General features: G+C 33.7%; 1 protein-coding gene across 10 annotated transcripts in view; it reads left to right on the forward strand.

Annotated features, from left to right (window-relative positions):
* The window catches only part of SNX13 (sorting nexin 13), a 119,126-nt gene extending 95,695 nt beyond the window's left edge, over window positions 1-23,431 (forward strand). For 6 of the 10 annotated variants that reach the window (XM_081080090.1, XM_081080092.1, XM_081080097.1 and 3 more), the window contains 8 exons: window positions 3,963-4,070; window positions 5,894-6,004; window positions 10,119-10,280; window positions 12,397-12,468; window positions 14,897-15,042; window positions 15,298-15,366; window positions 17,131-17,243; window positions 19,734-23,431. In XM_081080090.1, coding sequence (XP_080936216.1) covers window positions 3,963-4,070; window positions 5,894-6,004; window positions 10,119-10,280; window positions 12,397-12,468; window positions 14,897-15,042; window positions 15,298-15,366; window positions 17,131-17,243; window positions 19,734-19,981 — 1,029 coding nt within the window. In that variant the 3' untranslated portion in view covers window positions 19,982-23,431. The remainder of the gene's footprint in view (window positions 1-3,962; window positions 4,071-5,893; window positions 6,005-10,118; window positions 10,281-12,396; window positions 12,469-14,896; window positions 15,043-15,297; window positions 15,367-17,130; window positions 17,244-19,733) is intronic. The other 4 variants (XM_081080093.1, XM_081080094.1, XM_081080091.1 and 1 more) reach the window with 2 other exon arrangements.
* The last annotated feature ends 367 nt before the right edge of the window (window positions 23,432-23,798 follow it).

The following is a 23,798-nucleotide window of genomic DNA, read 5'->3' on the forward strand; positions in this document are numbered from 1 at the left end:
ATAACTCCTGAGAGACTTTGATTTCATTCAAGGTTTTGAAACATACAACTGGTATTAAACCAATAAAAATTGTAATACTGGTGACATTTGATTGGGTGGACTAAAGCTTTGAAATGACATTGTACAAGTTTAGTAGTCAGAAAATATATTTTTCAGTTAAGATAGTGGGAAAATATGGTCAGCACTGTGATAATATTAAAATATTTTATGAATGAGAGTGAGATAAACTATTAACAGCTCGAAAATTATTAAAAACAGAAGGTTAGTGTTGATTCCACAAACTCACATTAAAAGGACTATTTTGAGTTATATTCAGAGGGAAATTAAAACTTTGGATATGTTTGTTCTTCTGTTCTGATTGAATACATCTTTATGCTTTGCTTGATTTGTTTGCAGAGGTGAAAAAATTTTCTGCCCAACATGGAAGAAATAATTGCTTTAGTTTTTCAAATGTTATCTGTTTGATATTGTTTTAAAATCCATTAGCTCATGTATTTCTTCACATCCTCACTTTACCCAAACATGACAAATTTTAAGATAATTTGAATTGCTAAGAGTAATTTTATTTACTTTCAAATTAATGGGAATTTGCTATAATACGAAATTTTCTTTGTGTGAATAGCTCTAATTTTCTTTATACTATTAAGAAGAATGATTGTTGCTTAATTTAAATGTTCTAGGCTAGCACTGTAAATATTATATTGACAGATACCAGTGAAGAACATACTTTTTAAAAACTTTATTAATAAAACAGTTTGTACAGAGATTTCCTTTTCAATACAGCACCGGAAATTAATGAAATTGATAGAGCACTGTTCATTTTTGAAAGGGCTCAGTGCAGGTGAAGTGGATGTTTTGACTTAGTGTTTCCTATAAAGTCATAGTAGCGTGTGATTAAACGTTCAGATTGCTCACAGAGCTTAAGAAATTAAAACTTAAGCTTGTGCTTGAAAATGTAGATTTAAGCAAAATACTAAGCATTTGTAAATAAGACTCAAGTTGTTTCCCTTTTAGCTCTACCTTATCTGTATTTTTTGAACTCAGATCCCCCATAAAATAGCAGAAGAAAAATGTAGATTTGTAATTCACCAGTTGGTAATAGTGTACAACCCATTGACACAAATTTTAACTCCATAGAGCTCTTCAAGTATTAACTTTATTTTAAAGCAGGCTTCATTTTCTTAATTTAACTTTGTGATGTAAACTTTTTCCAGTCTAAATATATGAACTATCATCTATTTAAAGATTTTTCGGTAGTCTAATTTGATGTTTTACGGATAAAGATTTATAAAAATAAAAGAAAATAATTAAAATGTTAAATGTCATATTGTTTTAGAAATGGCCTGAACTACCCATTCATTTATATAACAAATGTTTATTGAGCTTGTCACCTGTGCCTGGCATAGTTCTCAGTGCTGGGAATATAATAGTGAACAAGACAGACCATTCTTGCCTCTAGTTTACATTCCATTAGCCACTGCAGTTTTGTTTTATTGGGTGAACTGTATATAAGTATAGATGAAATACTAGTGATTTAAAAGATATTAAGTATGCGTTAAGGTAACTGAATAAAAATGTTTATGTACGTAGATATAAACACATTTTGAATCCTTCTAATGTAAAATGTCAAAAGTGTTCTTTAAATTTTCTAGTAATGTATGAGGAATCTTAACCTGGCATATTCAGTGTGGCAAGATAAAATCTTTGTTTCTGGAATGTCTGAGTTACACATAGTATTTGAGATCTTTGTGAACATTGCAATACTCTCTTAATTTTTGTGAGTTCTTTAGGTAAATTTCTAATTTATTTTACGTGCCTTTTAAAAATATTTTTATGAATTTTTGGCAGGGGGAATAATATTACTTTTCAGGAATGGGCTACCTAATACTTATAAATAGTATTTTAAAAACTAAGCTTTTGTGAGTTAATATAGAGGATAAAATTTTCCCGTTTTTTCCTTTTATAACAACAATATTTGAAAAAAACTATTGGTCATATATGCTTCTGTTCCAGACAGATAATTTAAAAAAGAATTTGGTAGTTTACACTTTAAGAAAATAACTTATTGTAACTTTTTTTTATTAATAAGGTTTAATATTTTAAAATTACTGAAATAAATTGTTGTTTTACTGGATACTATTATATTCCCTTGGTGTATTAGTTCGCTAGGGCTGCCATAACAAAAAAAATACAGACTGGGTGGCTTAAACACCAGAAATCTGTTTTCCCATAGCTCTGGAAGCTAGAAGTCCAAGATCGAGGTGTTGGCGAGTTTGGTTCCCCCTGAGGCATCTCTTTCTGGCGCAGTTGACTGTTCTGCTAACTGTGGCCTCACATGACCTTTCTGTGTGTGTGCTCTCATCCCTGGTGTCTCTTCGTGTGTCCAGATTTCCTCTTTATGGGCACAATAGCCAGAACCTAAATTAAATTTAACATTTAATTTGGTAGTGCCCCACCTCACGGTTTGTTTTAATTTAATCACCTCTCTAAAGGCTCTTTCTTCACATACTGTCACATTCTGCAGTGCTGGAAGTTAGAGCTTCATTTTGGGGTACTATGATTCAGTTCATAAACTGAATCTGTAGTTTAAGAGAACGTGGATAAGTAATATTCTACGAAATTAAATATCTTTTAAGGTACCTTGAAAAAGTAAATTTACTTCCATAAGATATGATTTAAAAAAATAATTCAGAAAACCAGGTGCTCTGCACTGGCCATTTGATATCAAAGAGGACCCATTCTACTACTTTTGTGAATCACCAAGTTTGTGATTATCACGACAGCATCTCATTTTCCCTATAAATTGCCTCTCCCCTTTTTTTTGTTTTTCTTGCCTTGGCTGGGACAAAAAATGCTGCCTTTACCTTTCACACGGAGCGTACAATGAACTTGTTCACATTATAACTGCAAGCAACCATCTGATTTGTCATGCCATTAATAATTTATCAGACTTCCAGTTTGGGAATGAAAATGATCCTATACCTTTGTATTTCCTCTTCTCTTTAATTTCTGCAGCTGGAATGAATGAGTTTTTAAACAAAGAACATTTTTAGAAAGTGTGTTTCATTTCAGAATGTGTATCACATGGGAAAAGCAGTGAGGCAGCTTGAAGTTTCGGATACAAGGCTGCTGGCCAGGCGCGGTCACCAGCTAAATGACTTTACGCTTAAACTGTTAGCAGCTAGCATGGTTCCAATCTGTGCTTTGGTAAGGCACCACAGGTTACTCCACATCAGGACCTTGAAGGTTCTCCCAAATGTTAAGTCTGTAAGTGCTAGGCTTAGAGTATGTATATTTACTTTGTGCTTGTGGTTTTACAAAGATACGCTATAAGCTGATGGCTCTTAATTGTTTTTCTTAGTAATCTTAGAGTTTAGTTTTCATGTGATGGATGGGGAAGAAATATCAGTGTTTGTACTATAGTTGTATATGTACAGAGTTGTAATATAGCTCTAAGCTATATTTTTAAATTTTCTTTTTTTAATAGTTTTACAATGATTAATTAGTTTGAAGTCATCAATATGAAAATATTTCTTTATGAAATTTTTTAACAAGCCAGGAATTCATAATTTTGATCATTAAAAATTTATTTGCTAATACTTTATTCACAAGTCACAGGGGTTGTTCAAGAAAATATTTTCAAAAACCTTTCATTACTAAATTTGAACAGTCTTACGATTAGAGAAAGTACTGAAATGAAACTACATGTGATCATAACCCATCTTCATCAGTTATCCCTGTTTGTCATTCTTAATTGAAAATACTTTATAATAAGGAACATTAGAACTGTGGTTTGGACATATTTGGACAGTGTTTTTTCATTTTTCTGATTTTTGATTAATACAACATATTGCAAAATGATCTGTTCAACGTTTCTTTGATACATAGAGAAATTGTCACTTGCAAAATACTTTTCTCTTTTTGTAAAAAGTTAAGATTATTGAATGTATTTTGTCTTCTAGTTTGAAAATTTGTCAAGTATATTGAAGCTTCCTGGTAAAAAGACTTTTAATAATATGGATAGAGATTTTTTAGAAAAAAGAAAAAAGGATCTAAATGCATATTTGCAGGTAAGTTCATGTTTGTTATTACCCATAGATTTTCATTTTAATATAGCACACAGATGTAGTAGATTTCTTTATTAAATAATGTTTTTTTTTTCTATAATAGTGGGATAGCAATCACTTTTGAGAAGCATGTCAGATGTGACATGCAGTCTGCTCAGTAATTTGTAAATACTATTTTTCTGTTTATTGATTAAGAAGCGTTCTTGAGACTCAGTGCTAGGGATTTTGGTTGTTCAGGTTTTAGATGAACACACACACAGGCAGGCACAAATGTGCCTTCTACATCACTATAAAGGCTAGGTATTTCATAGTAGACTGAACTGAGTAGATAGTAGTTCTTCATGGTATATCTAAAGCTAGTCGATCTTACTTCTCAGATAAATGTGTGTAGCTGCTTCCTATGGTCCAGAGTGAGTCTAATACTTCTAAAATTACAGGATAATTTGAGAAAGGAATAGATCTGAGGGATTACTTCTGATGTGTAGCATCTTAGGAATGTAGATTTCTCCTGTGGCATAACAAAACATATCCCACAAGTTATTGCATAAGATGTTAGGACTCCTAGAAATAACTTTGTTTTAGACCTGGGTACCCAGATGCCAGATATAATAAAATTATTGTTATAGTATTTTTTATACTGGTGAATGATTTATAATGTTTCCCATCTATTAGACAAGGCTTTAACCCAGGTACATATATAGTGTTTCATTATTTAGCTCCCCAATTTGTTCTCTAGAACAGGGGTCAGCCAATTACGGCCTGCAAACCAAATCTAGCCCACCACGTGATTTATTAAGAGTTTTAGTGGAGCATAGCCACCTATTTAGTTTACGATTGTCTCTGACTGCTTTTGCAGGACTACAGTAGAGTTGAGTAGTTTCAGCAAAAACTCTGTGGACAACAAAACCTAAAATATTTACTATCTGGACCTTTGCAGAGAAAGTTTGCTGAACCTGCCTTAGTATTTATATGTAGTAAAACTTAGCTAATTCTATACTGGATATTTTGTTTGGAAGGTTTCTCTCTCTCTCGTAAACATTTATATGTTTGATTGGGTTTGTTTATAGCCATAATTGCAATTTCCATGGCATTATTTATAATTGTAATTTTAATACATTATTATTTACTGAAAGGATAACAAAAACATAAATTTCTGCTGTCATTCACCTTTGTCTTCTCCTGGCTTAAATTTGAATGTCTGATTCCATTAATTGACTCTTGTCAAATGTTTTGATTTGTTTTTAAATGTGTAACTTCAATTGCATTAAAACATGTATCAGTTATTTATAAGATTTAGGAAATCACCACTGTTTCCCAAATCAGATGCTATAAATGTATCTTTTAAATGTGGTTATACTGTATACTTCTTTGCTAATGATCTCAGTATGTCAAAGCTAGAATGTTAGACTATATCAGTAACAGTTGTGAAAGCAATATTTTGTTTTATAATACTTAAAAGTTTTTGTCTGGATTATTTTACATACTTTCTGTTAATGTTAAATTTAAAAATGCAATATGAATAATATAACAGTTTACTAATGTGGATCTTAGTATTAGCTATAAAACCTGAAAATGTAAAATAGTATGTAAATATATTTGCACAATGTTCATCTTAGATGTGCTGAAAGTCAAAATAGCAAATGGAAGAATGTATACCAAGCTCTTGATGGTCATAGAATTATTGATGGCTTTAACTGTATTAAGTGGTTTTTAAATATAAAATTAAAATTATTTACATTCTTAAATTTCTGCCAGATGAAATTATAAAAAGTAGTTAATTTCTAGTACCGTATCAATGTGAGATACCTTTTTTTTTCCCCCATTAGTTACTATTAACTCCTGAAATGATGAAAGCATCCCCAGCTTTGGCTCACTATGTATATGATTTCCTTGAGAACAAAGCCTACAGTAAAGGGAAAGGGGATTTTGCTCGCAAGGTAAGCAGACTATTGCTTTGGTTTTCTTTACAGATCTATTTTCATATATTGATCTTGATAAAAGAAAATAAATTTATATTTGTATGTATGTTTTGAGACTAGAAAAGTTTATCAAATGCTCTCTTGCGTGTTTTTCTATTTCTGTGCTTTATTTAGCCTACAGTTATTGATAGTTGTGTCTAATAAGTATAAACTCCTGTTTTTACATGGAGATTAAAATCCAGCAGTAACTTCAACAAAAGGGAAAAAAACTTTTGAAATGATGCATTAAGGAAGGTTTGCCTAAGACAGGTCACCAGCATTTCGTTAGCTTCAGAAGGAACTATTTCTTATTGGGAGGAAATGTACTTGAAGTAAGGATGAGAAAAATGTTAAATAGGGTATGATTTTTATGCCACTTCAGTGAAATCTTTATTATTTAAAATTCATTTTGGGGTACAAGACCTGTACTTGGAATAAGATACTATGTTAAGACAATAAAGGATGAAGTTCTCAAATTGAGCCAGGTAGCTTGGTGGTGAGGGCACAAACTTTGGGATCAGACCCCTGCTCTGCCATTGACCAGCTGTGACCTGTACCATGTTACTTCATCTTTTTGGTCCTTTAGTTTTCTCAAGAAGTGAAGATGTTCTTCCTCATTTTGCAGCATCTGTACAATACACCTATACAATATACGGAGGCTCGTAACCTCTGAATGAATGTTGGACCTCAGTAGTAGCTGCAATAGGAGCAGAGCTGTAATAGTAGGGGAAGAGGGGTGAAGGATATGTAGGGACACTGTGTATTATTTTTGCAACTTCTTAAAAGCCTGAAATTATTTCCAAATGAAAATATAAAAGGAAAAAGACTCCCCTACCACTTCTCCCTCCCCCCCTCTAAAAAGATGACCTTTTTTTGGTTGTCTAAATTAAGGAATTGGTACAAAATGAGTAAGAATTAGTGACTCTAAGCGTAAGAATTTCATGTGATTAGGAGGTCGGTTTTAACATTCAAGTGGATGTTAACATTTCTAAGTGAAATATTTTGTTTTAATAACAAGCTCCAGCTTTTATACCTTATAGTAGGGGGAAAATGTGGTAGTCTTATCTTTGTATTTCATGATTGAATTAATTGCGTTTAAATTCCAACTCTCAATGGTTTTATTGTCAATAGAGATACATTCCAGTATTCTGTCTTTTTCATGTGTACCTCATTTCCCTCTCTTAAAATTACATAAATTTTAAGATAAGCTAATAGTTGATAACAGCATTTTGAGATAAAAGAAGCATTGTATTAAATGTGCACGACTTCTTTTAACTAACCAGCAGTAACATATATATATAAATATATCCAAACAGTTATATATCACTTTTTTAAAAAATTACTGCTGGAGTCTAAAGATCCTTCTGAATTATTTCTGGAAGTGCATAATAACATACATTTTTCATAAACCACCTTGGTAATTACCAGCGTCATCTTGACAGCTTTTAGATTGTCAGAATAATTTTTATGCTTCAAAAATTAGGGGTTTTTAGCTACATTTCCTTCTTGGCTGAATTATATTATTTCCCCTTAATTATATTTCACTGTAAATTAAATAGCTATTAGACAAAAAATCATCTAAACATTTTATCCATGGGTATTCAGAGCTTGAGAAATAATACTTTATAACACTAACTTGGTCGCACAATTTGGCTAGCTTTGCAAAATCTGGGGGCCAATTCCTAGAAAAACTAACTGACAAGCCTGTCATGCACACAGTATGTCTCTGTCAACTTTTATATCGTGGTGTGAAGGCATTTTAAGCTATAGTTAGGGACCTAAATTTAAATTAAAATCCCTTCATTCGTGTTGTTATCAATGCAAATTACTCAACTGAGGTGGTGACTGGATGAATAGACAACATCTTTGTAAGTCAGGCTAAGTGTACACTTTGGCCGCAATCCTTGATTTACTCCTCTGCTGGGTAATTTGCAGGTTTCTTTCCTTTTTTGTTCTGAACATCTGTTTTAAGACAAATTCTGTTTTTAAAAATGTTATCATATAGTGATGGACTCTGCTTTTATGCTTCTAAAAGTCTACTTCAGGGTTGGGCATCAGAATCTCTCATGGAGGTTTTTCCATCCTCAGTGGCTCCAGCTGTCCCAACCCCAATACAGACAGATGCTTGATCTTTACCCTCAGAAATCGGGGAAAGAAAAAATAACAAGAAATGGATTCTGTAGGTCTGGGATGGTGCACAGGCAACTATTTTAGATCACTGTCTAATTCATGATATAGATTTAGGTTCTCTTATCTTAAAAGAGTGTCAGTGATAGGTTAGCCTCGTACCTAGATCGCGCGTGAGATTGTGTTCATTTAACCGTCTCTAAAGGTTATATTAGTTGAACCCACATCTCTACTGTGAAGTGTAAGATATATAAAATTCTAAAATATTTTTGAGGATATTCAAATAGTTTTTAATATAGGTTGTAGATTAAGGTGAAATTCATGCCTTCTTTGCTTCTGAAATTCTACCTCTTCTGTGAATGTTATAACTTAGAGAGGTGGCAGTTTTCCCTGAAGCTGAGCATTTTAAATGTGGTGTTCTTATGTTTATCTCTCTTTAAGAATTCTACTTGTGTTCTCATGAATTAGTTTATTTATAATGTTACAACAATTAAAAATCCACTTGGCAATGATGTCAGTATTGGAAATAATGTTCTGATTGATTTGAACATTGTTCTAGTTAACCAGAAACTACTCTTTATAAAATTAGAATTACACACATACACACACACACACACACACACACATACACACGATTTTACACACACAGGCACGCATGCTCATGTGAGAGTTAGCTTCATCTTTTACCCTGTTTATTTCATATCTCTCTTCACCAGTGGTAGTGTTTTTCAAACCCTTTTCTATCCTTATTTCTGTCCTTTGGTTCGCCTCTAAATTGTACTATGGTAATTTTTCTCCGCAGGTTGCTTATTCTATCAAGCATAGTTATAGCACTATTGGCTCACTTTAAGCCAGGAGTAACCAAGACTCCCAACCCTTTTATAGTTATCTTGTAATTCAGTTTTTGTTGTTGTTGTTATTACTAGACTTATTTTAGCTTTTCAGAAAGTTTTCCTTGATGGAAACTATGAGAGCATACTAGTGTGGCGAAGTTTTGTCTTCTTGATACCATCTATTAACATTGTGCTATATTCCTTACACAATGGAATTCAGTTTTTACTATTACTTTGTGTGTTTTTTTTCTTTTTACATGGAACTTAATTTGTTTCTGTGGTAATTTTTATGATACTCAACACTTTCTGTAAAATATTTTTGTAGTTTCCTATGATTGGTTTTGGGTCCCTTTTTTCTTGTTTGTTTTTGTTATAAATCTGAGAAAGTTCCACATGTAGCTATTTTGGTTTCTTTACATGTCTCTCCCTTTCTTAATTGAAATTATCTGACATTTGTACAGTCAGACGTATGTTTTAATGCTTCTAAACCCTCTGTACATCATTCCTTTTTGTATCTCTGATCATATTTTCTTTTATAGTTTTTCTGTTCTCCCTTATTAAAATATGGTTTGCATGTTTGATTTACAACATCTCTTTTTCTTCTTCATAATGGATTCCAAATTCCCTCCATAGGTTCTAACTGAGCATGTAATGTATTTTTTAAATTATTTTTAAAAAATTAATTTAAAGTTGTAGCTTGTTATCTGTTTGAGCTTTCTGGGTGTTTTGTTTGTTTTCTGCTTGTTTACTTTTCACTATCTCCTCAAAATATCTCTATCGTTGTTGCCTTGAACTGTGGCAGAAGTATGTTGTGACTAATTCCACTTTTATCAGTTTCTGTTTTGGAAACTTTTCAATTTTTTCAGAATTTTAAAAATAAGGCAGCCAAAACTTATATTCATTTTCTAGCAATAACCTTATCACTTAATTTTCTTAGTCATATATTTGTGTGTGAAAATACATTTTTAAGACACATTGAAGACAACAGTTACATACTTTAAAAATACAACAAGCTATTATAGACTGGAAAGTTACTGCATCTTTCATGTGTCACACTGTATTTTCCCAGGCTTCTCAGTTGAATAACAAATCTGATACAATAAAGTTATGGTATAATATCTTTTCCCCTTTAGATGGACACTTTTGTAAATCCTCTTCGAAATTCTATGAGGAATGTCTCAAATGCAGTTAAATCCCTTCCTGATAGTTTGGCAGAGGGAATGACTAAAATGTCAGACAACATGGGCAAAATGTCAGAACGATTAGGTCAAGACATAAAGCAATCATTTTTCAAGGTAAGAAGATGTTTTCAGTAATATCTAAAGCAAACTATTTTTAAATCAACTAAGATTTATTGAGCTCCTGCTTAAATTTACCGTATTTCCTTTCAGAAGACTCGTAGATACGTGGTCTCATAAAGAATAGAAAAACTGTTCAGCTTCAGCTTCAGGTGTACAGTGCAGTGATCAGGCATCTACATCATCCCTATGATGGTCTCCCTAACAAGACAAGTGTCTATTGGATACCCTACAAAATCTTTACAACATTATTGATTACATTCTCCAAATTTACTTTCGTATCCCTGTGGCAATTTTGTGGTTACCGACTGTGCTTTTTAATCCCCTCACCTTCCCCTTTATCCCCACCCCCCACCAATCTAGCAACCCTCAGTTTTTCCTCTATGTTTCTGAGACTGTTTCTGATTAGTTCAGTCATTTATTCTTTTCTTTAGATTCCACATATAAGTGAGATCATATGGTATTTGTCTTTCTCTGTCTGACTTATTTCACTTAACATAATGTTCTCTAGGTCCGTCCATCAACTACAATTTTATATATATATACACAGTTACAAGAAGCAGAGGAATAGAGACAGTGGAAATGTAATGGCTATGTGTGATGTCAGAAGGGTAGTGGATGGGGGGAGGGGACTGTCACTATGTGAGGGATATAAATAATAAATGTCTAATTATTACATTGTTTTATGCACCTGAAACTAATTTAAAAATGTCTTAAAAAAAGAATAGAAAAACTAAAGAGAATACATTCTTATCAGAAATGGACACTATAAAATCCAGTCACTTCTCAGTCTCTGCTATGGTAGAATTTTAAAATCCATTTAAAACAAATATTTAAAATTAGTGAAGTTAATGCTTTTTGTACTCTTTTATTCCATTATGTCATTTTTATCCTATAATGCTATTAAGTTTTATAGCAAAACAAGTAAATGCTATTGTGAAAATTAGTTACACTAGTATTCATCAGGAAACATAAAGTCTAATTTCACGACTCACATGATCAAAGGGAAGAAAAGCCTTTCACCGTTATCTGGCTCTGAGGCGATACCTGCTAGTATGTACCTGCAGGTATATACCTGAGAGTGGCATAGACGAGTTTTCTAGGAACCTTTTTCATTACGTTAGCAAATACAGGTAGTAAACCAAGGAGATATTTGCTTCTTAATTTGTCCTTTCTTATAATTTTGACCTAGTTGTTCCAGGTTATAATCAAGACTATAAAAGAAAACATGTAAGCTATTAAAGTTTTCTATTAGATCAATTTGAATGAAGAGGAAATATAGAGAAACAATTTCTTTACTGTAAGAGACAAGTCCCAGCATAGTATATATAAATCATATTTTTTTGTTAATTCTAGCACTTTCTCTGATGCTTCATCTTTATTTCTAATCCTGAAGAAGTACACTAACACTGAAATGAGGATTTCCCAGAGCTGCTTCTGCCAATAATTAACCTGCTTTCAGACAAAAGTCACTGAATTTTTTTCAGGCTTTTTTTTTTCCTCACCAATGACATGAAGGGTTATAATAGGTGATCTTGATGGTTCTTCCTGTGCTAACAAATGAGTATCAGCTAACACTGGTCTTTCTGTCCTTTTTCCCCCCATAACTTACCCAGTAATCAGTTAATTAGTTCCTTCACCCTTGTTAACATACTATCAAGCTCTTTATGGTAAAAGAAAGAAGATTGGAGTTCTAGTCACTGGCTATGCTACAACTTTTGGTCCTTAAACCATTTAGCCTTTCTTAGCTTTGAATTCTAACAGGTATGCGAGTTTGACTAAGTAATCTTCCTTTCCAACTCAAAAGTTCTTTTTTTAAAGGAAAAAAAATCTTTTGGTAATGAAATAATCATCCTTTTATATTTGGATCCTAATTTTAGATTGTTAATACTTTTATATATATATATATATATATATATATATATACACACACACACACACACACACTCACACACACACACACATACATACATACACACTTAGTTTATAAATGGTCCCCAAAATCAAATCAAATGCTGTTGATTATGTTTGATATCGTTTTGCTTTATTATCGTATTGTGTTCTTTCACTAACTGCCCTAATGTGTTTACTTTGTTCTTTTTTTTAATGTTAGATGCCTCCTTTAATTCCAAAGACTGATTCAGATCCCGAACATTGCCGAGTCTCGGCTCAACTTGATGATACTGTGAGTCAGCTTTATTTTTGGTAGTGCTCAGTGGTAATTCAGATCATACTTGGCAGATCTTGTTAACGTTTTAGTGAAGTATAATAATGTATGTCTGACATTAGCGTGTGTATATATTAATAGTAAGTGTTAAGTTTGATGAATTCTTGCAAACTGCATATTCCCATGTAATCAGCACTCTAAACAAGAAACAGATTGTTGTCAGTACCCCAGAAAGCCCCTAATGCTCTCTTCCTGTCACTGTCCTCTCCCCCACCAAGGATAATCACTATCCTGAGCTACCCTGCTTTTATAGTTTATGTAAATGAAACTGTAAGGTATGTATTCCTTTAAGTCTGGCTTGTTTTGTTCAACATTGTGATACACATCTATGTTTTGTGTGACTGTAGTTTCTTCATTCTCATGGCCTTACAGTACTCCATAATATAAATATAATACAATTTATTTGTTGTACTATGAAGAGTACTCCTGTGAACACTCTGGTACAAGTGTTTTGATTAAAAAAATAAGGACATGTTTCCGTTGGGTCTATACCTAGGAATGGAATTGCTTGGTCGGAGGGTTTGCAAAAGTTCAGTTTTAATAGATACTGTCAAATAGTTTTCCAAAGTATGCTCCACTTACACTGCCACCAACAATGCATGAGAATTCCAGTGCCCCACAGCCTGCTCCTGTTGTGTCTTTAACTTCAGCCATTCTGGTGGTTGTGTGGATTTTCATTTCTCTGATGACTGTTGAAATATGGAACCCCTTTTCATATGTTCGTTGGCCATTTGGGTGTCTTCTTGTCTTCTGTGTTTCGCGCTTTCCCCCATTTTTCTGTTGGCTTGGCTCTCTTTGTCTTTTGATTGGTATGAGTGTTCTATATAATCTGAATATTGGTTCTTTGTCAGATGTATTTGTGTACTGCAAATATCTTTGTGTGTTTTTATTCACTGTATATACAATCTGTGCCTATTGCAAGGTCACAAAGATATTCTGTGATTCTCTTTAAAATTGTTTTGTTTGTTTTGCCATGTCAAAATTTAGATTTGCGTTCATCTAGGATTGATTTCTGTATATGGAATGAGGTAGCAGTCCACTTGACGCAGCCCCTGTTACTGAGAAGGCCCTTTTCCCCTCAGTGTACTGTATTTCTCCTTTGTCACAAATCAAGTTGTTGATTAGGTTTGGGTCTGGGCTCTGTATTTTGTTCTATTAGGTAGATTTATTTTGAAGTTATAATTATCTCCCTTCAATTTCTCATTGAATTTCTTTATGTCTTTTAAAAAGACAATATTTTTGTTTTTCAAGACTATTTCAGAATGTTTTGTTATGAGTTGTGCTGGTATAATATCCGTAACATCATACCTTTTGTTAAGGGTTTTTACAGTTTAACTGTTTATTAGCATTGTCATGTGGCACCAAACTCATGAGTATACTTGATCAGAGGATAGAACAGTATTTATTTTGCCTCAGTAATGAAATGTGTCTCGTTCCCCCCACCCCCTCTTTGGTTAAGCTTTGAGCTTTCAATATGTGAAAGGGAAGGTGTGCCAAGAAAATGTTCACAACATGACAGTTAAAAATGTATAATTCGTGCTGATTTCCCAATATTTAATTTACAACAATGAAGAAGAAATATTTGGAAACAATATCTGAGTGATGAAAGAATTATAAACTTACTAGCAGTTATATGCAGTTTTGTTGTAGTTGTAAATCTGCAACTGTTTTAGGCTTTATATGTTTTTTCACATCAAAGCATTCTACTTGTCTGTCTCAACTTTTTACATAGTTAATTGAATAGTCCCATGAAAAGTGTTCAAATTTTTGCTTGTTAAAAGTTAAAAGAATTGTCACCCCAATAAATTAAAAAAAAAATTAAGAAAATTCTAGTAGTTGAGTGAAATATGCCTTTTGTAGTGTTAACTTAGCTATGTACTAGAATTTATTTAGTTCTTTTTCCTGAAAATACCTAAGGACATACAACTCACTTGCCAAGCAAAGCACATTATTTTGTATAGACTGTGTTTTGGTGTATTAAATAAGGAAAAATATTGAGAATATTTTCTTGTTTTGGAAAAGATGTCCCAGGAAATAGGCAAAGGGGTTAGCACTTGTCTTATCAAACTAGTTCAGACTCTACTAAAAGAGCCAAATCATCTTTCCCTAAGACCATCATGAATCCACTTTGAGAATTTTTGTTCATTATAGCTGTGGAGTTTACTCATCATTGTAGGGTTATAAAATGCTGTATTGTGTCAAAATGGCCATTAAAAATGTCTTTTCTAAATTGGAATGAAATGCCAGGTTATGAAAGGTACAGTATAACTTGTTCTCTAACCTGTGAAATAGTAGCAATGATTTTATAAAAGCAACAAAAGTATCCATCTATAAGAGATAGGTAACTCAAGTAAACGTATACTTATTTCTTACCATGTTTTGTTAGGTGGATGACAATATTCCACTTAGGGTGATGCTGCTTCTCATGGACGAAGTATTCGACTTAAAAGAGAGAAACCAGTGGTTACGAAGAAATATCAAAAACCTACTTCAGCAGCTTATTAGAGCCACATATGGTGATACTATTAATAGGTACCACATTTTTCTTCTTTTTGTCTATTTAGAGCTCATCTCACTTAGCCTTTAAACTTTTACTTGTGGAAGTAAGATTGCTCCACCTTTATAGGAGAATTTCCTTCTCTGGGCCTTTTAAGATTATTGAAGCAGTATCTTTCTCTCAGATAATTTGCACACAAATTAAGTGGCCAGCTCCATGAAAATTATTTTCTTTGTTTCACTCGCCTTCTAAAATTTTGACCTTACTCATTTAAATGTCTTTACTTTCAGAAAAATAGTTGACCATGTTGACTGGATGACCTCGCCTGAGCAAGTGGCAGACTTGGTGAAACGTTTCAGGTATCAGTCCCTTCCTTCAGGTGGTACAGCTCAGCATTGTTATCGCTCGCTGAGCGTTGTTAGCTTTCATTTTCTTTTCTTCTGGCTGTAAAGTTGGTTTAGTCATCACTGGCGAACAAAAAGACTTATAAGAATTATAATAAACATTTGTCCCGTGGGCTTATTGATCTTTGTTTTCTTTAAAAGCAGAATAAAGTGTAAAAGAAAATTCTTGAAGATGTTAGGCTACATTTTATCACAATAATGTGGATTTAAAGTCATTTGAAATATTAGTATAGAGAAGACCTGATTAGACACTCCAATACCTAGTTTTGGGTGTTACTTTTTCTCAGTTGTATTGGCTAACCGTATTTTTAAATGAAACTTTTAAAAATGTGTTCATCTTTGGCCATAGTCTAATTTTTGTAACTATTTGAACCTCTGAAAAGAGTACAGATTAAGAGCAGTGATACTCCAATTCATATTCATTCTACAAAAGCATTCTGAGCCCCTCCCCTATCCTAGCACTTTGCCAATCAATTGCCAGAGACTGAGAGATACAGTCCCTTCAAGGAAAGCACATCATAGCCGAGAAATGAACCTCTTTTCTAGAAGTGAAAGATAAGCAAGACATAAATATTCATGTCATCATGTGTTTTGAAATAACAGAAGGAAGAAGGGAGCTATCAGTATTGAAAGCTATTTGCTGGTATAATGCCAACTAGTACTTTATGTATGCTTACCGATTTTATCATGTTTCACGAGGTAAGGATTTTGTTCTCCATTTTGTTGTGAGGAAGGTGAGGATTAGGGAAGGTAAGCAGCCTGCCCAAAGGCTCACCTGCTGGAAAGTAAGGGACCGGGTTTCTCTAACCTGAAGTGAAGTTTCTCCCCGCGATACCGTACTGTTTTCTAAAGTGGGACCCCCCGGCCCTGGCATGTTGATACTGTATCAGGGCAGGTAAGTGGTGTCCTTCTCAACTCTGGCTGCGCATGGGAACCACTTGCAGAGCTTTAAAAAGCCCTGATGCATGAACCCTACCTCCAGAGAGTCTGACTTAATTAATCTGTTGGCAGGCCTGGACATTAAGATTTTTTAAAGCTCCCAGGTGTTTCTAATGTGGGAAGTTAAGAACGACTGCTCTGGAGAGCAGTCTCACATTCCCAGATGGAAGGTCCCTCTCCCTCAGACCACATTCCCAGATGGAAGCATAGTTACTGGGCGTAATTCCTGCCTTTGGCCCGAGAGCTAGGGAACAGGAATCAGGCACGCTGTGAAAGTGAAGGAGAGTGGGTTATATATGTGAAAGGAACATTGTAATCACTCCAGCTGTGAGATGTGGGTGCAGAACTTGTTTTATATTGGCTTAGTTATAAGGGAACCAAAGGAGGGTAACTCTAAGGAATCTCAGTTCAGGATATTTAGATGAGACGTTCAATCTCAGTGAGAGGAGAGAGGCCTCCTTGAAGTGTAAATGGCTGTACATAGTCATCTTTGGGTTCCGTTTTGCTATCTTTATCTTTTGTTAGTGTTTATAAGTTACTTCAGGACACAATTCATCTGTCTTTCTTGTGTATATCCTTTTACACCTAAAAGTGAACGTTATACTTAGTTACTATTTGTTGAAAGTCATACCTGTATAGAATTTCAGAAATGTTTCCTCCTTCCGTTTATATTTGTGTTTTTTATATTTGTGTTTTCTATAGGAAATTAGAATAATCTCCCTAACTTGTATCATTAGAAAAATGAAATGGTTACAAAATGTATTTATTGTTTTTCATTAGGGATGCCTTTTGGCCAAATGGCATTTTAGCAGAGACTGTTCCATGCAGAGATAAAGCTATTCGAATGAGAACAAGAATTGCAGGAAAAACTAAACTACTTTCAATTATGCCAGGTGAGTGAGGATTGTTGGTCAAAATCTCATGAATTTGTAGTTCTTCTGAATTTTTGGCATTGAGCATGCTAGTTTGCTTATGATAACTACCATATGATTGCTTACTGTATCTTAGGCACTGCTCTAGGCATTTCTCATTTTTTCTTAACTAATCCTCAAGCCTCGTTGTGAATCTTGGCACTGTTAATGTTACAGCTTTTTATGGGAAGAAACAAGCTCCAAGAGGTGAAGTCAGCCTCCCAAGGTTTCTAGATGTAGTGAGTGTTGGGATTCTGACTCAGCTCTGAGTGACTTAAAAGCCACTGCTTTCAACCACTTGGGATAAAGTGGTGCTTTTAACCATTTCACTTTTCTGCCTTGAAACATTTTGAGAATAAAGTTGATAAAATATGTAACAGATGAGAGGGCTACTAACGGCATATGAAGTTTGAGGTTTTCAGGAAGAATATTCTACTTAAGAGCACAAACAGATTCTTTCAAAGAATCCCTTTACATAGGAACAACTAATGGCCCATTATTAATCTTTATTAAAACATGATCCCAGAGATAGTAGACGTAGTGGCATTCTGTTGGTTTGAGTTACTTCTTTAGAACACCGCTGTCTCACTTAAATTCACTTTGTCCCTTTTGTCTTCTCTCAGTAAGAGAGACTATATAAATTGAAAAGCAGTCTTGTGTGGCTGGGTGGTTGTTTGGTTCCTTCTTTAGTTATGAATATCTTTGAAAATACCTAGATATCTCCTCTCCACGTTTAGGTTATGGTTGTAGAGAATGAAAAAGAAATATTTGTTAAGGTTTTTAATATCATATGATACCTGTTTATTTTCCTATAATTATTTCTGTAATTTAAAACTATATTTCCATCATAGATTTTAATAATCAACTTCCTCTTCTGTCAGTTAAATTGGAAATTTGCCATGTAGCTATTAATTCTGCCTTGTCGACTATACTGTTGCATTTGGAGATAAAAAGCAAATTCTAGAAATACATTTTAGAAAAATATTAAGAAACAGTAACTTAGGATATTAAGTAATAAACTATTAGAATAAATCAGATCATGCTATATACTGACTGAGTTATGCACCTGGAAGAAACCTTCCTGCATTTATTTAGTGACTGTAGAGCATGTGTCATGCAGACATGGTCTTTGCCCTCTGACGCTTACATTCTAGTGAGGGCAGAAAGCAGACTACACAGGTAAATAAAGCACAGTGTTGGACAGTCGTAAGTGCTGAGGAGACAAGCAGTGCAGGGGAAGAGAGAGGTCAGGTGGGATGCAGCTGTAGAACTGGAAGGTGACCCCGAAAGATGACGTGTGAAGACTTGAAGACACTGAAAGGAGATACAAAAGTGTTACATTTTTATATATATATACATAATCCTTCTCTTGTTTTTTAATAAATTCACAAACTATTTACTGTATGTTGTACCCTCTAGTTAGAAACATACCCTTTGGGAGTTGCATGTTTCTTTGGAAAGCAATAAAAGACTATTTAGTGCTTTTGTGACCCTGATTTTGAATCGCTAAGAATAATCATACATGTTGTTTCCGTACTCAGATATATAGCTCTTGTGACTTCATACTGCCTATGAGTAAGCTCCAGACTTGCCCTTCTGGCGCTCACAGCACTGTCAGTTTTCCATTCTTCGCTCCACTTTCTCCCACAGGAATCCTAAAATTCTCCAAATTGTACCTACCCCCCATTTTTTCAACCTACGTTGTTTCTTTTCCCCTTAGTGCTCATTGGCTCATGGATTTGCTTTTCACCAAAGCTAGTCCTCCACCTGTTTGCACCTATCAAAATCCTACCTGGGTAACAGTCTACTTTAGTTGTCACTTCCTTGAAGGGAACCTTCCCTATATTCTCATGTAGAATTCTACCCGTTCCCTCCCCCAATAAACACCTTTATACTTTTAGTATTTTTATGGCATTGTTAATTGTTGCAGGTTTTTTGAGATCATAGATCAGCTTTCACACATCATTTCCTTATAGCATTTTCTCATTGTGCATTACATACACATAGTAAGAATATTTGTATGGTGTTTTAGAGTTTACAGATCACTTTTCACATTGTTTCATTAAAGCCTTATAAATTCTTACAGTTATAGGCATATTGGTTATTATTAATCTCCATCATACAGATGAGGAAGCAAACACCTCAAGGTAGGTAAGATACAGGTGTTAAAGGACAGGATTGTAATTCTACTTCAGGGTTTCTGAGTCGAGGTGCTACTTCTTTCTCCTGTGCTCTGTTATACCATGTTGTATTGTCTGTTGTAGAAGTGGATAAGATGCGTGTGTGCACACATATAAATTGTGTCTCAGTTATAATACGTATCTGAAACATTAACTTAATACCTACTCACTCGTTACTAGTTACCTACCTTGCTGTGTACTTTACATAGTTTATTTAACTTAGAGCACGGTTTAAGCCTTGTGTTTCCTTTATTTGAGTAATGAATTATGTTATTTCCCCCTCTGCATTTAGATGAACTGAAGCACATAATTGGGGCTGAGACAACACGGAAAGGTATTCTTCGTGTTTTTGAAATGTTTCAGCACAACCAGTTAAATAGGAGAATGGTTTATGTCTTCTTGGAAGGCTTTTTGGAAACATTATTTCCACAGTATAAATTCCGCGAACTTTTCAACAAACTGCATTCACGGTCAAAGCAGATGCAAAAATACAAACAGAAACTTCAAACAACTCAAGCGCCTTCTTTACAAAAAAGGTGACACTCCAATCTATGAAGCTGGTGTTCATCTTGTCCATAACTAATTGGTATGGACAGATCTTCTGGGGCTTAACTCATATACTGTTGTGTCTGCACCGGTCTTTTAGTGTCTCAAAATAGATTATTAATACATCCATAAGACTGTGGTTCTTCTCATCCTCGTCTGTAATCCAGACACTACCAGGAGAGTTGCTGTGTCTTAAATGATTTGGTGCATATTTTTGCAACATTGAAAGGATACTGCCCCCATCTCAAGCAAGAATGACGTCGGTCTCTTTCGTTTTAAACTAATCAGCGTTCTGCAGCAAAGACGAAGTGCCAGACTGTATATATGAGAGCAAAGGAAAGCACAAACAGCAGTTCACAGATAAATTGGCTGACTTGTTCAACAGTGGGAGACTGTGCAATGCACAATTTGGAGGGATTTATTTTGCATAATGATTTTATGGGTCTTTGTCAGAATTTAACATAGTGTGGATTAGCCAGGTGAATGATCTTTGGAACATCTGTTTTGGGTCTGGGGAAAATGACAGAATGCCACTATAGTGTGAAGTAACCTTATACCCAAATTACAGATTTGTGATATAAAAATATAACCTAGTATAAAATAAAACCAATCAAAACCAGAATTTGATTGGATTTGTTATTCATTGGTATAAAACACATTTTAATGGGTTCTTATGTGCTTTAAGGGCTCTATTTTGCTCTTACGGTACTCAATCATAAGTTTTCTTTTGGCATTCTGTGTGTAAAAAGCATATAAAAGTTTCAAAATTATTAGTTTTCTTTACCTTTAAGAGATTACTGTTTATACAGTAGGGGGTATAATTTGTTGAAAGAACTGCCAAATAAATTCTGTCCTTCTGAAAATATGAAAACTGAAAAAGAAAAACAGTATTCTATTGAAAGATGATAATTTTATTAAATTGTGTGACCTAGACATACCTTAGGTGATTGCAAAAATAGCAGATCAAAGGATTAAAGGAGCTTATTAGTCATATGTAAACATACAAATTCCTAATTCTATTATAGTGTACATATATGAAAATAATGAAAACAGAACTATAATATTTTTTAAAATATGCTTTTATTTATATTTTGCATAATGTAAAATTCTACTAAATAAAGCAGGTTAGCAAAACCCCTCAGTGTATACATTTAAGTCCCTAAAATAATTTTATACCAACAATAACAAATACCTTTTCCAGTTTTGGAGCTTCTGCATTTCCTATAGTTTTTTCATTCTCCATGTGTCCATCTTGGAAGTCTTTATATCCCTTGTATGCAGGATTCCTGCATAGTTTTAAATACTTCCACTGACTGAGGATTTGGGTGTGTCAGCATTTTTTTGTTTTAAAAATATTTAACACTAAAACCTTAAAATAGTGAAGCTACTTATCACACCACTGAGCCAAGATCCTGGTATTAAAAGAACGTCTGGGTGCTTAAGATAAAGGGACAAAGTATTGGTATCCCAGTTATTTGGGAGCTTTAAGATTGGAACAAGATGTTAGTGTCTTGTTTTCACTGAGATCTACTTACAGAGTGAAGCCTAATACCCTGTTTCCTCGAAAATAAGACCTAGCCGGACAGTCATCTCTAATGCGTCTTTTGGAGCAAAAATTAACATAAGGGTCTTAGTTAATTTTTGCTCCAAAAGACTTATTAGAGTTGACTGTCCGGCTAGGTCTTATTTTCGGGGAAACACGGTAACAGAATAAAGCCTTCTTTTAAAGCTTTATAATAATCATATTTATTAATAATGCTGTTGTGCATACTTGTAGTATGCATATATTCAGTGTGTGTTGCATGTTTTCAGAATTGCATCAATGAAATCCCTTTCATTGCAACTTGCCGATGAGAAAAGGTCCCCTATTTGACTCTGGTGGAAGAAATAATATTTCTTCTTCTCAGTGTGTCTCCCTGCCCTGGTCCCTCCCCATGCCCCAGGCTTTAAAAGTGAGGCTGTGTGAAACATGTCTGTAAAAAGTGTTAGCATGGCCATAAGTGCAATGATTTTCCAAATATACCCCTGCCCATCTCAAGTATATTTTTGACATAAATAAATCTATGGATAAACAGAAGAATTCATGTAAAAGTCTAGGGTGTACATGAGAAAAAACATTTCTAGATAATGTAAGGAACACTGGCCATCAACCAGAGAAAGAAACGTCATGCAAGATTGCAAATTTTCATAGCAGCGCCCTGCAGGATAACGGCGTCATACCAAAAAATAATTGAGTAAATGAGTTTTTAAAATGATTTTTGTTTAAAAGAGTTTATATTTCGAAAGCACCAATGTCAAATGGCAGTCTGCATAAAGGGTTGTGCATCTTCTCTGTACACCCCTATGTTTTACATCAGAGAGAGCCGTGGTCATGCTGAAATTAGAGACACTCTTTGAATGACTTGGTCAAGCTGTGTGTAAAATATTTAACCCTAAGTCAAGTACAGTGTACTATGTATAATAAAGTTATTACATTTAATGCATTTATTGCAGATACGAATATGCATAAAGAGGCTTTATGTCTTTTGATATTTGATTTTTGAATGTGTTTTCTTTTGTTTTTTAAGTCAGTGGTGCCTTTAGGCAGGAACCTTCAAAATTAATCATTCTTTGGGTTTTCTTTTTTCAGGTAACACATAAACTATTTAGAAACCATCATTATTAACTTCTAATAAGTTCATTCACCTAAAAAATTGATTGTATGATTTAAATATAGTGCTTAGGTGGGCATTTCCTATTATTAGGTTGTTCTGAATATTTGCTGAAAACAATTGTGCCATTGACCAATGGATGCACTTGGTTAGCCTTAATTTTTTTTAAAAAAGAAAAACATTAAAAACTTTCTTGAATAATTTAGTTTGCTCAGTTTAAGTTTGTGCTCCTGGTGTTTGGGGAAAAAAAATCAAACAGTTAAATGCTACCAGAATGTGTACCAATTTTTTAAAAATTAAGAACAATATCAATTTCACAATCTAAAATTTTAATTTTGTGCAATATTTTCATTTAATGCATGTGTATTTGAGTAATTGTAAAATAAATGAATTTTTAATGTTTTGAGATCTAGTTTAAACTGTCTTCTTAACCCAACTTACATTCCGTTGTTGCTGCATCCTTTTATTTAAGGACTTGTTTTAAAAGTCTTTTTTGTCACTCCTTATAAAATTCTTTTGTTATTAGTAAATTTTGCTTATAGGAGCATGACTCCTGTATTACAAGGGAAAAATATAAAGAGCACATCATAGGATTATAATTGTTAAAAGATAACTTGTGCATCTCATTGTGCAGTAAGTGTCAGCTGTGTCCCTAACTATTCTATCAGTACTTTCCTTCTTTAACAAAGACGAAACAACAGTCAGTTATTTTTATTGAACTAAAAAGAAGAGTAAGAATTTTATTTGGTTTGTGTTCTGTCCATTAGAAAATACTAATAAAGTATTAACAAACCTTTTTGTTGAATTTATTTAGTAGTCATGTATTTTTATTACTTTAATAAATGCTTGCTCAGTGTTCTTATTTTTAGTATCTCTGTATATTTTCCTTTTCATTTTAAAAATCAAGCAGTGCTAGTTCCAGGTTGGTAGATGAGCTATTGAGTGACTACTGACTTAATGACTAATTGAATTTAATTCTTCCTTTTACGGGGCAAGTAATTTACGATCATGTTAAAGAAACTTCATACTTCCCTGTCATTCAAAATTATAAAGTAATTTTCCCATAGAAAGATCTGTGATAATCCATTAGCAATTTTTATTTGATATCATTTTTAATTTATGGTCTGCCTAATATTTTAGATGTGTCAGTTCTAAAAGCA

Source organism: Rhinolophus hipposideros (genome assembly GCF_964194185.1).
Source record: "Rhinolophus hipposideros genome assembly, chromosome: 18".
Lineage (NCBI taxonomy): Eukaryota > Metazoa > Chordata > Mammalia > Chiroptera > Rhinolophidae > Rhinolophus > Rhinolophus hipposideros.